Source organism: Melanerpes formicivorus, unplaced genomic scaffold (assembly GCF_026170545.1).
Source record: "Melanerpes formicivorus ecotype bairdi unplaced genomic scaffold, bMelFor1.0.p_v2 SCAF_6, whole genome shotgun sequence".
Classification (NCBI taxonomy): domain Eukaryota; kingdom Metazoa; phylum Chordata; class Aves; order Piciformes; family Picidae; genus Melanerpes; species Melanerpes formicivorus.
This window is the reverse complement of record NW_027142358.1, coordinates 30,652,209-30,666,288: the sequence shown is the minus strand read 5'-3', so window position 1 is coordinate 30,666,288 and position 14,080 is coordinate 30,652,209. Positions and strand designations below refer to the sequence as shown.

The 14,080-nt window shown below is 48.1% G+C and overlaps 1 protein-coding gene across 3 annotated transcripts in view; it reads right to left on the bottom strand.

Moving 5' to 3' along the window:
• The window catches only part of MACROH2A2 (macroH2A.2 histone), a 42,869-nt gene that overhangs the window by 11,488 nt on the left and 17,301 nt on the right, over positions 1-14,080 (bottom strand). For all 3 annotated transcript variants that reach the window (XM_068140310.1, XM_068140309.1, XM_068140312.1), the window contains exons 3-4: positions 3,599-3,705; positions 1,568-1,765 (exon numbers count right to left, since the gene is read on the bottom strand). In XM_068140310.1, the coding sequence (XP_067996411.1) occupies positions 1,568-1,765; positions 3,599-3,705 (305 nt within the window). The remainder of the gene's footprint in view (positions 1-1,567; positions 1,766-3,598; positions 3,706-14,080) is intronic.

Genomic DNA, 14,080 nt, shown 5'->3' with positions numbered 1-14,080 from the left:
CCTGTCAAAATGGTATTTATGTTCCATGTCAGGATGAGTTGTCTGGACAGCAACTGTACAAGGTTGAAGGTGTGACATCTGTCATTCAGAAAATGGCTTCAACCATCTCTTCCTTTGTTTTAAAAGCTGAAGTTCACTGCCACACAGTTATTGTGGAGATAAAGGGATTCTACACACTTAACAAGAAAGTATGGCAAAGGGTGAAATGGAAATCTGCAAAGTTACCCTCACAGCTTCAAAGGCTTTTGTTATGGAAGCTGATTTTAGAATACTGGGTTTGCCTTTAGTTCTAAGGTTCAGAGAAAAAATAAAATCTTGGGAGTGTCTGTATAGAATATAGAATAAACCAGGTTGGAAGAGACCTTCAAGATCATCATGTCCAACCTATCATCCAACACCACCCAACCAACTAACCCATGGCACCAAGCACCCTGTCAAGTCTCCTCCTGAACACCTCCAGTGATGGTGACTCCACCACCTCCCTGGGCAGCACATTCCAATGGGCAATCACTCTCTCTCTGTGTAGAATTTCTTCCTAACCTCCAGCCTGAACCTCCCCTGGCACATCTTGAGACTGTGTCCTCTTGTTCTGGTACTGGCTGCCTGGGAGAAGAGACCAACCTCTGCCTGTCTACAACCTCCTTTCAGGTAGTTGTAGACAGCAAGAAGGTCTCCCCGAGTCTCCTCTTCTCCAGGCTAAGCAGCCCCAGCTCCCTCAGCCTCTCCTCACAGGGCTGTGTTCCAAACCCCTCACCAACTTCATTGCCCTTCTCTGGACACCTTCCAGCAAGTCAACCTCCTTCCTAAACTGAGGGACCCAGAACTGGACACAGGACTCAAGGTGTGGCCTAACCAGTGCAGTGCACAGGGGCAGAATGACCTCCCTGCTCCTGCTGGCCACACTGTTCCTGATCCAGGCCAGGATGCCATTGGCCCTCCTGACTGCCTGGGCACACTGCAGGCTCATGTTCAGCCTACCATCAACCAGCACCCCCAGGTCCCTCTCTGCCTGGCTGCTCTCCAGCCACTCTGACCCCAGCCTGTAGCTCTGCATGGGGTTGTTGTGGCCAACGTGCAGAACACTTGGATGTGTTCAATCTCATGCCCTTGGACTCTGCCCATCTGTCCAGCCTGTTGAGGCCTCTCTACCCTCCAGCAGATCAACTCCTGCCCCCAGCTTGGTGTTGTCAGCAAATTTACTGATGATTGAGTCAATGCCCTCATGCAGATGATCAATAAAGATGTTGAAGAGGATGGGGTCCAGCAGTGATCCTTGGGGGATGCCACTGGTGCCTGGCTGCCAGCTGGCTGTGGCACCATTCACCATCACTCTCTGGGCTCAGCCTCCAGCCAGTTCCTAACCCAGCTCAGAGTGCTGCTGCCCAAGCCAGGGGCTGACATCTTGGCCAGGAGTTTCCTGTGGGGGACAGTGTCAAAGGCCTTCAAAGTATCAACTCCTACCTCCCACTTCCAACTATAAACAATGCAGAAGAACTCATTTATTCCTCCTAATAATCCTAGCTGGTTTTCATACACCTCTGGAATCCTACACGTGCCTTGTGCTTACCTTTTTGGGTGTCCGGGCCTTGGTGGACTTTGCCTTCTTCCCACTCTTTTTGGTCACCATGGATTTCCTTCCCTTCTTCTCAGGAGCAGGGGAAAGGATGGTCTCAGATTTGCCTTTGGCACCTCGTTTCTTGGCTAGAAGCTCTGGCTGGATTCTGGGCAGGACACCTCCACTTGCAATGGTCACACCTTTTAGCAACTGCATGGAGAAGCAGCAGTGTCAAGGAGCAGCACATTACAGGTTCCCTTAGTCTGCACTCAAGCTAATTTTCCTGACTACACTACACATACCCAAGTGGAGTTTACACCTCCTAAAGCACTGCACCTTGTCCCTTTATCATGGAAGCAAAACAAAAGCCATAAAAAGAGACAAACCACCACAAAACTAAGGTGGAGACAACCCACAGTAACAGGAACTCTGGCAGGAGACGGTGAGGCCAGCTAGCACATACTGGAGAACTCCAGCACTGGTCAATTTTCTCTCTTCCCTTGCTGGTCTTTCTGCATACTTGCCCTTGGTGACTCACAAGCAGTGAATGAGGGTAAGAGGAGCTAAGAGCCTGCAGGCTACTTACAAAAATGATTGCACTTCAGCCCTGCCAAAGGACTTGCTGCACATCCCTTTGACAGGGCAACAGTGAAAGCAAGTGTGAGCCCCAAGAGCCTGCTTTGTGGAAATAACAACAGGAATGGGCTGTGATGCATGGGGGGCAAAGCCTGGCTTCTTCCTAACAATCAACAGCAGCTCAAGTCACAGAATCACAGATTCATGGAATTGTTTGGGTTGGAAGGGACCTTCAAGATCATCTAGTTCCAACTCCCTGCCATGGGCAGGGACACTTTCCACTAGAACAGGTTGCTCAAGGCCTCATCCAACCTGGCCTTGAACAGCTTCAGTGAGGGGGCATCCACAGCCTCCCTGGGCAACCTGTTCCAGTGACTCCCCACCTTCATTGTAAAGAATTTCTTCCTAATCTCTAGTCTAAATCTCCCCTCTTCCAGCCCAAAGCCATTGCTCCTCATCCTGTCACTACAAGCCCTTGTAAAAAGTCCCTCCCCAGCTCTCCTGTAGCCCCTTTCTACTGCTATAAACTCTCCTTGAAGCCTTCTCTTCTCTAGGCAGAACAACCCCAACTCTTCCAGCCTGTCCCCAGCCCTCTGATCATCTTTGTGGCTTCCTTTGGACACTCTCCAACAGTTTGTGACCTTGTGCTGGAGGCCCCAGAACTGTCTCTAATTCACAGGCCAGCAATCACCTTCATGAAGCAGGAGATGGACTGGTAATGTCAGCATGCTTTTCCCTCTCTCCTGACTGTTCAGTCCCCTTGACTGGAAACAGAGCTAAATGACTTCATGGGCACCACATTTTCATTATTTAAAGCAGTCAAATGAAATGCAGGAATCTTTCAAAGTGTGAATGATGTCATGCATCTTCACGTGGGGCCAACTAAGAAGAGATCCCCTGATGCTGACTGAACCTTTCCAGCACCTCTGAATGCTGCAATTCATGGCCCATGCTGTGATCTGTCTTCTCACTCAACAAGTTTAGCAGGAGTGATCCCACCAGTGATCCTCAGAGCTCTGCAAACCACAGTCTGGGTGCTAATGGGACGTGGGCAGGCAGAGGGGGAAACAGCCCTGGAGGCAGCAATAGCAGAGAGTGAGCCAGATCCCTACCCAGGATGGGCCTCACAGCCAGTGTAATAGAAAACACATTTCTACAGCTTCTGGGAAAAGGCTTTCCATATAGCCCATTTAATTTAAGGATTGGATGACCCTGAAGAAAACACTCAGCATCAAATTTACCTACTTTGACAGGGCTCACAGGCTACAAAAGAAGCAAAATTTCTATCCAGATGATTTCAGACACCTCAGAACCTCCTTTTTTTGTTTGCTTATATTCAAGTGGGCACAAGCTTGTCTTCTTCTGCTCTAATAGCTGTGTGCTCATCCACATGCCAGCCTAAACTGCTCCTAACCTTCTGTGGTAGCAGCTTCATTGGTGCCACAGCCCTGCAATGGAAACAGGTACCTGATTCAGCTCCTCATCATTTGCAACTGCCAGGAGGATGTGTCTGGGGGCAATTCTTCCTTTCTTGTTGTCTCGAGCTGCATTTCCTGCTAATTCTAGAATTTCAGCTGCAAATACATTGAGAGAAAAGTGAGTAGCAAAGGTGCAGCTTTTGCACACCCTGTACATATGTTTTACATTCCTTCTTAGTAGCCATTCACCTTCCCAGGGGGAAGCTTCCCAATTTAAATGGCCTTTGCTACAGAAAGGCAGGCACCGAACCACACTTAATTAACTCGTTGTAAATGTGTGTGTCATCATTTGTCCTTCTTAATGCCCTAAAGGATAAGTAGCAGAAAATATGCTAAGCTTGGTTCAGGTAACTTCTTTTACAAGTCCCACATCAGAATCCTTTCCCCCCCCCCCAAAAAAAAAAACCCCAAGAAACACCCTAGGAAAATATTCATCAGCAGTTCCAAATCAGGCAGTTAACCCTGTAACAATGAAACAGCAAAGCATGCACTGAACCCCCAAACCTGGCACAGACAATTCTGACAAACCAGCAAGGATTCTCAGGACCAGGTAAGACAAAGACTGAGGTGCATTTGAAGAGAAACTTTGAAAGCCAACAAACTAGCCAGGCAACGCTGCGATTCGGCAGTAAAGGGCGCTGAGGCGTCTGTGAGAAGCTTCATTTCAGGCCAAGAGATGGAAGGTTTGACTTAGAGGCAAGCAGAGACAACGTAAGAGCTTCAATGCATGAACTACTGGTAGAAAGTTCCTCTTACATCCCCAGGAACAGGAGGTCCCTTCCAAAGCAGTTTCTCTACATTTGCAGCAACATTTGTAGCGTGACTAAAGCCACTGAGCTTTCTCTGGTTGTTAGAGAGGAAACACAGACATGTCCTTCTGAGCTGATTTAACTGCAGCAAGCAGTGCAATTCATTAACTCACACTTTGGCCCCTATTCAGAAGTTTTTTCTCATGTAAGAGCTCTACTAAAGCACTGAGAAAGAAAGGAGAAGGGAATCAAAGATCACATTCACATCTTGCTTATTTGAAACTTTCCAGTGTCCCTGTCCTCTGTTTTTCAGTTTTGTATTTACATCTGTCAGTAACAAGGGTAAGAAAGTTACAGTCCATCAGTGTCCTATTAATCATCATCCTCTAATCATTGTAGTATGGGTGGGGCTGGAAAGGACCTTTAAAGGCCACCTAGTCTAACTCCCCTACAGTCAGCAGGGACATCTGCAAATAGAGCAGGTTGCTCAGAGCCCCAGACAACCTGACCTGGAATGGTTCCACATCTCTGGCCAAGCTGGGACAGTGCCCTCACCACCCTCAGTGTTAACAACATCTTCCTTCTCTCCAGACTAAATCTCCCTCTTGTAGTTTCAAACCATCACCCCTTGTCCTGTCACAAAAGGCCCTGCTAAGAAAGCTTTCTTACAAGGCTCCCCTAAAGTACTGAAAGGCCACCAGAAGGTCTCCTTGGAGCCTTCCCTTCTCCAGGCTGAACAATCCCAACTCTCTCAGCCTGTCCTCACAGCAGAGGTGTTGCAGCCCTTGGAGATTAATCATGTCATACTCCCTTTTAGTCGAGTAAACAAAGAACTGTAACCATTACAAAAAGAAGAACCTTCATGGGGAAAGAAAAAAAAAAGAAAGGGTGGAAATCTCCATAAATGCTCTCTGGCTAAAATCCAAAGGATTTCAACAAGAGGTTTAAGCTCATGGGAAAAATACAAGCTTTCAATTTCACTCAGTTAAAATAACAAAAGTGCATACTTGTCATCCACTTTTCACTACTGTGCAGCACACATACTTAACTGAATGCTGGGAGAGGGAAAAGCCATTGTTTGGAGTTTTGTGCTCATTCACAGTGCATTGTTTAAGAAACAGGCAGTGCTGTTCACAACTAGTCAGGCACCCCTTCCCAGGAAGGCTATCAAAGTCGTGAAGACAAACACTTGGATGTTAGGAAATAACAGAACCCTCCTGGTGATCACCAGACCACTGCCACGAGGGAAAAGCAGGGTGTGATCAGACAATCAGAAAGAATACCACACCACACTGGGCCCACATTAAAAGTTGGGCCAGCAACCTCGGCTCTGGCATTTCCTAACTTGGAAGCCTTGGAGTTGGACTTGAAACGAGGAGACTGAAAAGAGATCCTGCACAATCCGGCTATGTTTGCCCCTGTGGGGGCTGCAGAGCCCGATGGTTCAGCCCCAACTGCCAGACCTCTGCCAGTGGAGCCAATGCAGCAGCAGAGAGCAGGAACAGATCACCATCCATTGTGCAGACCAGCAGAGAGCGAGAAGAGAGACCCAGATTTCTCCAGTGGGTGCTGACAGCGGAGGAAAGTTGCATCAGGAGGAAAACAAAACCAACACATACTTACCTGCGCGGTAACTGAAGTTCTGTCAGATGTGCCAACAACAGGCACATCCTGCTACCTGTGTGCTCACCCCACTCCCCCAGGCTCTGGGTCCTTTGGCCAGCAGCATCCTGATGGTGCACTCAATTGTCCTCTGCCTAATGTCAAGAGCAAAAAACGCAGAACACTCAAAGGCCAGCCACTTTTCATCTACCACAGGACACCAGGAAGAAGGGAATCCAAGGAAGAGAGAGAGGATGTTTATGCATATCAGTAACTTATCAAGGGATGCCAGTTATTTGCACAGGTAAATAATTGCCTTACCTCCCTCTAGCTGTTGTCTAGCTGCATGTTTTTGTAATGCTGGAGGCAGTGACTCATACTCTTAGGATACAAAATGGCACTTGCAAAATGCAACATCCAAACCTGAAGGCTTCAGGTTTCACATCCTCTGCTGATAAGAACAGATCCCTAAAGAAACTGCTTTGTGTAGAAACATCTTGACAGCTCAAGCCACCTAAACCTGAAGGAGACTAGTCTGAGAATACAGGTCCTGTAATAAAGCCCTGCACTATGACAAGCACTCTTGCAATCAGGCACCCTGAGATTCTCAGGCATGAGCTGGGTTTTCTTTACATCCTCTCAGCACTAAGAATTAAAGTGAAATCTGAAACACTCTTGCTTCCCCTCCAGATTCAAAACACACACAAGATGCCTCCACACTGGAAGCATAACCTCAGATTCAGAGATCTTTAGCACAGATGGCTACAAGCAAAGGAGCTCATTGATGCTCTCCACAGGTCACCTTGGCCTCAGATAGACATCGAATGTTGGTCAACAGGGTAATGGCCCAGAACTATCCACTGATTCTACACAACATCCACTACTTTTAAAGAAGCCTTTTCTCCTCTTTGATAAGCACTTGGGACCAGGGAAGAACAGATCTGACTTCCAACCAGCACAAGCAGCAGCCAAGCTATGACCTGAATGGAATTACATCTTCTCATCCTGTGGCATAAAAAAAGAGGTTTCTTTAGCTGATGGATCAACAGATTTGGGGTGTCTGGGAACTGGAAGCATCCTAGCCAGGCCAAAGCTATTTGTCCAGCTGAGCTCAGCCTGCTTTTGTCATGTGCTCAGCTGGACTGATAAGAAAGATATATGAGAACTACTGATAGCAGAGCTGGAGAGATTCCAAGCAGATTATCTGCTTTTCCACTTCTCCTTTAGGAGAAGCTTTGACAGTTGCTGTTGCACTTACCATGTACAAATCTATCAATAATGCCTTTGCTCTGACAAGATGTATCAGATGATGGAGTCCCTGGTCCTCCATTTGCAAGTGGAAAAATCATCTGCTGGCTTTGTCTCTTGCTGGCAGATGAGGACAACAGATAGAAGAGTATTTCAGCTGCTGTTCTTTGGAGGAGGAGGTGTTTGCTGGTGTTGTGTTCTGCCCTAATTTAGGGAAGATGACTTTCCATTGACATCTTCTGCAAGTTCCTCTGAGCAGCACACCATTCACATGTCTTCTGCTTCCTAATCAAGAGGCACCTACTCTTTGCCTGCATTGTGAGAAGGTGCATTAGGGGACACATGCAGCTGATGGTTTACATGATGGTGACTGCAGTCACTCAGAGCAGTCTGGCATGTGCCTGTGGCAAAGTCCATAAATCCAATGGGACTGAGGCCATCTTCTCATGGAGTTTTAACTCTGAAGCCAGAGGAGCCCTACACTGGTCCAGCAAACAGGGATAAAGGAATTAAGCTGCAGTTTTGCAACATGATTTTTCAAGCCTAAGATATAAACCAGCACAGAGACAGTACAAAAAAAAACCAAAAAGCCTTAGAACACTGAGGAGATCTTCTTCACATTAGCTAAACAGTTGAGATAAAAATATCTCTCCTTGAGACACCCTATGGTGCTTGTTGGTATTCTAACAATGGAGCTGATAAGCCAAAGTACAGGCTTGGCATTGAGAATGGCTGAAGGGTGCAGCCACAATCACTCCTGTATACAAAGGGAAAACATGAGGATGTAGTAGCTTGTGACAGAAAACACCTACCAAAGCCAAAAGGCACTCAACCACCTGGCAACTGGGAATAAGGGTGCTCAAGATGCACCCCACAGATGATGCTAGTCAAGAGGTTCAGTGCTCTAGGGCCCCACAAGTACAGGCTGTCAGCCAGCTGATCGCTCACAGGAAACTTGCTGGTCCATGCTAGGCCCTGACTGAATGCAGTCAGACAGCTCTGATCCTGTTTGACCCCCTGGCCTCATCCACTCTGCTTCTATCCCAGCCATGACTTGCTTCCCTAGCTCTATAGCCATTCTTCCTTCCTCACGTGTCTATCTCAGTTGCCTTCCCTGGATAGTTCTGTTTCTCCCATCTACTCTTCTCCATTGCAGCAATACTGAGGCTCAGCCTTCCTTACCAGCTTCACCAGAAGCTGCATCTCCCTCCAGTCCTTGGCCTATGCCTTATTCTTCCAGCTTCTTGGCAAGATTTTTGGACACTCCTGCCATTCACTTCCCCACTGGTCATCAGCTCAGCTCTCCCCTCCTAGACAGATCCATCCCTGGCTCTAACACCAATGTTCTTTCTCCATAACCATCAGCTCCTCAAAATGTTAACAGTTTGTTCTCAGTCTCCATCTCTGACCAAAATGGAACCTGTTCCCAGCCTCCCAGTCTGCTTACCCAGTTAATTCCAGCCTGCCCTTTCCACCTCTTTGCTGGTAAATAGGATTAGCCTTTCCTTCAACTCCTATTCACAGACTCCCTGCCTCAGCTCCAGTCCTGAACCTGTGGCCATCTGCCTCTGTGCAGTATGCCTTGGTTCTGCCTTCCTCCCCACTGCTGGCCAGTACTGCTGCAACCACAGAAAGCCTACTCCCTGCTCTCAGTGCTGTGACCAGGAGCAGCTGGGGACAGCAGTGAGAGGAAAAGTCCTTCTGAGCACCTGTAGCCATGGGCTGAGCAATGCTAAGCTGCTGCATGGAGCAGCCCACAAGCAGCCCAGTCACTTGTCACAGCTGAGAGCTGGAGGTATGCTCCATCATAGGCTGGACAGCATTGGGAACTGAGAGGGGCTGGAGCATGCTCAGTGAGGACCAAGTCTTTGAAGATTTTAGCTGTTCAAATCTAAGAAGTCTCTACTGAGCATGAACAATTTGTGGTGGTTTTTTTTACAGTTACAGCTTGGCCAAAGAGAACAAATTTCTCTGAGATGGTAGAGATCACCCTTCCCCTTCTGGAAAGCATCAAGCCTCTGCTCTGATGCTGAGAAGCACCTGCCTGTTTAGAGGAGAAGTTCTCATGGATGTTCCAACTTATCAAAACCCCCATGGTTCAACCTGCTTCTGTGAAACAGTTCACTCCCACCCTTCCAGTCTGAGTGTTACAGTTTGAAGGGGGAACTTTAGCCTAGTTCCTGACTGCAAAGACTGCAAGTAAAATAAATGACCACTGGATGTAAAAGGAAACTAATTATAAGGTCTATAGAATACAGAGCAGAGGCATAAACAGTTCTGTCTCGTTTCTTCTTCTGTTTGCTTCTGCTTGCAACTTTCCTCTCTCTCTCTCTCTTTCGTGGCCTTGCTGAGGGCCTCTCTGTTTTGACTACTCTCTGAGGTAATGGGAGGGAGGGAGGGAGTGGGGGGGAGGAGGTGAATGGGTCCCCTGGATCCACCCAGATGGATCTGAGGAGTTTGTGTGTTGTTTATGAACTGTAAACATAAAAATACTGTACCTATGGCTGTGTATTTTGTACACATCCATTGCATTTCATATTCCTAGATGGTAGTTTGCTTGTAAATACAGCTTCCTTTCCTTCCAAAACCTCCTGAGCTAGGCTGGCAATTTTCATTTTGGGAAGTAATACTCCAAATTAGTTGGGGGGGGTGTAATTTCAACCCACCACACTGAGCCTGAAGCAGTTCCCTGACTGCAGGCTTTCAGCCTGAGCAGCCACCGTTCGCAGCTGCAAGTCCACGAGAGAAAACTGGAAGCATCACCTAAGGTTAAGAAACTTTACCAGTTGATAACAGCCCTGGAACACCACAAGCTGTTCCCACGAGGCTTCCCAAAAACCAGAGACTATATTAGAATAGAATAGAATAAACCAGGTTGGAAGAGACCTTCAAGATCATCGTGTCCAACCTATCATCCAACACCACCTAATCAACTAACCCATGGCACCAAGCACCCTGTCAAGTCTCCTCCTGAACACCTCCAGTGATGGCGACTCCACCACCTACCCAGGCAGTCCATTCCAATGGGCAATCACTCTCTCTGTGTAAAACTTCCTCCTAACCTCCAGCCTGAACCTCCCCTGGCGCAGCCTGAGACTATGTCCTCTTGTTCTGGTACTGGCTGCCTGGGAGAAGAGACCAACCTCTGCCTGTCTACAACCTCCCTTCAGGTAGTTGTAGACAGCAAGAAGGTCACCCCTGAGTCTCCTCTTCTCCAGGCTAAGCAGTCCCAGCTCCCTCAGCCTCTCCTCACAGGGCTGTGTTCCAAGCCCCTCCTCAACTTTGCTGCCCTTCTCTGGACACATTCCAGCAAGTCAACCTCCTTCTTAAACTGAGGGGCCCAGAACTAGACACAGGACTCGAGGTGTGGCTTAACTAGTGCAGTGTACAGGGGCAGAATGAGCTCCCTGCTCCTGCTGGCCACACTGTTCCTGATGCAGGCCAGGATGCCATTGGCCCTCTTGGCTGCCTGGGCACACTGCAGGCTCATGTTCAGCCTACCATCAACCAGCACCCCCAGGTCCCTCTCTGCCTGGCTGCTCTCCAGCCACTCTGACCCCAGCCTGTAGCACTGCATGGGGTTGTTGCGGCCAATGTGCAGAACCTGGCACTTGGATGTATTCAATCTCATGCCGTTGGACTCTGCCAGCCTGTCGAGGTCCCTCTGCAGAGCCTCTCCACCCTCCTATTCACCTGTACACGTTAGGATCAGCAGTTTCACCTGAGCTGTCCCCCTTTGAAACTCTTCAAACAAAAGCCTGGATGGAGCACAGAAACTTGGGTTGGAAAGACCACAACCCACAAGCAAGAGCCGTTTGCTCAGAGACACCCCTCCGTTTTATCCCAGTGTATAGAGGGCTGGGATGAGAGTGGGGGGGGAATCTCTCTGCTGAACCATGCAGCTTAAAATAACATTCCCTTACAATTTATGTGGGCTCCCAGCCTACACATCTAGCCATTTTCTTGCCTGGTTGACTACAGGGTCTTTTCTTTTTTTCCCCCCTACAGCAAAGCGTAGGGCCACACATGCTCTGCCCCTTACCAGATTAATGACTGAAATTAAATTGCACTCGCTAGCCAGAAACAGAGCCAAGACATACACTGTTCTAGGTCAGGGGATAGGCAAACAGTGCTGCACTGTGGGTTCTAAAAAGATGACCATAACTCAGGCTGCACTACCAAAGTGCTGCAAATACCAGATGTGCTGTTGACAGTTTATTACTACACCTTGGAGTAATTGCCACGGCTCAGAACAAGCATCTCCAAATGTTTATCCTAGAAACCCCTTTGAATGCAGTGGAGTGGGAAAAGGAAAAGGTATTAAAGGTATTCCTCCCCAGCCTGAAGGTCAGCAGAGTCCTTAAGCAGCACATTATTCAGTTATAATAACTCTATGTAACCTATAAATAACTATAACACTAACTTGTGCTACTGCCAAACCTCATGTAATAAGCTTTTCATCTTGCAATATTCAAGACACCCAGAGGCCTGTAGGTGTCTTGTAAGTGATCTGCAATCAATGATAAAGTAAAGCAAATACATCTTCCTACAGAGAAATTTCTATTTATCACATTCCTGAGGAGGCTCTGAGCCTCCACTAGAAAACACACAGAGGCACACCCACAAAAACAAGGTTGAAAAATCTCTGTGGTAGCAGGGAAGCTACAAATCTTCTGTCCTCACTTTCCCCCCTAGCTCTCTGCAGCCTTCTGAAGCATCCCTGCTGAGCCGCACTCCGTGTAGCAGACTGCTAAACAAGCTCTGCAGGCCATAGACCTTCCTGGTCCAGCACAACTGCACCAGCCTCTGCTGTCAAAGAGATTTGTGTAGCTGCAAAACTTATCATAGTATCATAGTATCATTCAGGGTTGGAAGGGACCACAAGGATCATCTAGTTCCAAACCCCCTGCCATGGGCAGGGACACCCCACACTAGATCAGCCTGGCCAGAGCCTCAGCCAGCCTGGGCTTAAACACCTCCAGGGACAGGGCCCCAACCACCTCCCTGGACAACCCATTCCAGGGCTTCACCACTCTCATGGTGAAAAACCTCCTCCTCACCTCCAGCCTGAATCTCCCCACCTCCAGCTTCATTCCATTCCCCCTACTCCTATCACTACCTGAGATCCTGAGCAGTCCCTCCCCAGCCTTCCTGTAGCCCCCTTCAGACACTGGAAGGCCACAATTAGGTCACCTCAGAGCCTTCTCTTCTGCAGACTGAACAGCCCCAACTCCTTCAGTCTGTCCTCACAGGAGAGGTGCTCCAGCCCTCTGATCATCCTTGTGGCCCTTCTCTGGACATGTTCCAGCACTTCCAGATCCCTCTTGTAATAGGGGTTCCAGAACTGGACACAGTACTCCAGGTGGGGTCTCACCAGAGCTGAGTAGAGGGTGGACTGTGCAAACAGGAGTACGTGCATGTTCTTCATGAAGTGAAAGAGCTTCTCCAAAAATCACTTAGAGACCTGATTTTTATGATTAAATGACCTTAATATAAACCTATTTGTTCTGACACAGTGAAAAATAGATAACTAAAGCAATCAAACAAATGGGCAAGATGCTCACCAGCCTGGATTTTGATTGTGCTTTTCAGTGGTGGTTTGTTTTGTTTGGAAACCAGCTGAACTTATCTCTTGGAGGAGCTGGGAGTGAAGATGAAAGCAAGCTTAAGTATGTTCTTTGTATTTCTTCCACATCAGCTATTACCTTTTCAGTCCAGCTCCAGAAATAGGCTCAGAAAAACCCAAACCAACAACACCCCCCCCCCCCCCCCCCCATTTTTATCCTGTAATTAAACCAGCACAGAGATGAAAGTTTCCATAACATACATGATCAGAAATGTCTCAACAGTGAAATGATCACTATTGCAGATTTTCTCTAACACCTTTGAAAGGAAAGAGTGCTTTTAGTGTCTGGTAGCCAGGACAGGTTTTCACATGTAAAAAAGACAGAGTGGTATGTGTAAAGACTGCTGTGCTGCTATGTGGACAACCAGGAGCCAAGGCAAACTTCTTCCATGCCACTCTGACAACAAACTATGCTCCTGAAACACAACCCACTCAGCTCATTCCACACAGGCTTGGGCCTCCTCACAGATTCTCTAATGCACCTCAGTCTTGATCTGTAACACCTAAGTAACCTGAACCCAGAATCCTCTCTGCACCAGGTGTGGTAACAATTGGCCAAGGTGCTACTTCCTACATTCAGATAAGAAAACAGAAACATATGAAGGTGAGACTGTCTAGAAGAGAAGAGAGCCTAGGGAAGAGAAGAGAGCCTAGGGAAGAGAAGAGAGCCTAGGGAAGAGAAGAGAGCCTAGGGAAGAGAAGAGAGCCTAGGGAAGAGAAGAGAGCCTAGGGAAGAGAAGAGAGCCTAGGGAAGAGAAGAGAGCCTAGGGAAGAGAAGAGAGCCTAGGGAAGAGAAGAGAGCCTAGGGAAGAGAAGAGAGCCTAGGGAAGAGAAGAGAGCCTAGGGAAGAGAAGAGAGCCTAGGGAAGAGAAGAGAGCCTAGGGAAGAGAAGAGAGCCTAGGGAAGAGAAGAGAGCCTAGGGAAGAGAAGAGAGCCTAGGGAAGAGAAGAGAGCCTAGGGAAGAGAAGAGAGCCTAGGGAAGAGAAGAGAGCCTAGGGAAGAGAAGAGAGCCTAGGGAAGAGAAGAGAGCCTAGGGAAGAGAAGAGAGCCTAGGGAAGAGAAGAGAGCCTAGGGAAGAGAAGAGAGCCTAGGGAAGAGAAGAGAGCCTAGGGAAGAGAAGAGAGCCTAGGGAAGAGAAGAGAGCCTAGGGAAGAGAAGAGAGCCTAGGGAAGAGAAGAGAGCCTAGGGAAGAGAAGAGAGCCTAGGGAAGAGAAGAGAGCCTAGGGAAGAGAAGAGAGCCTAGGGA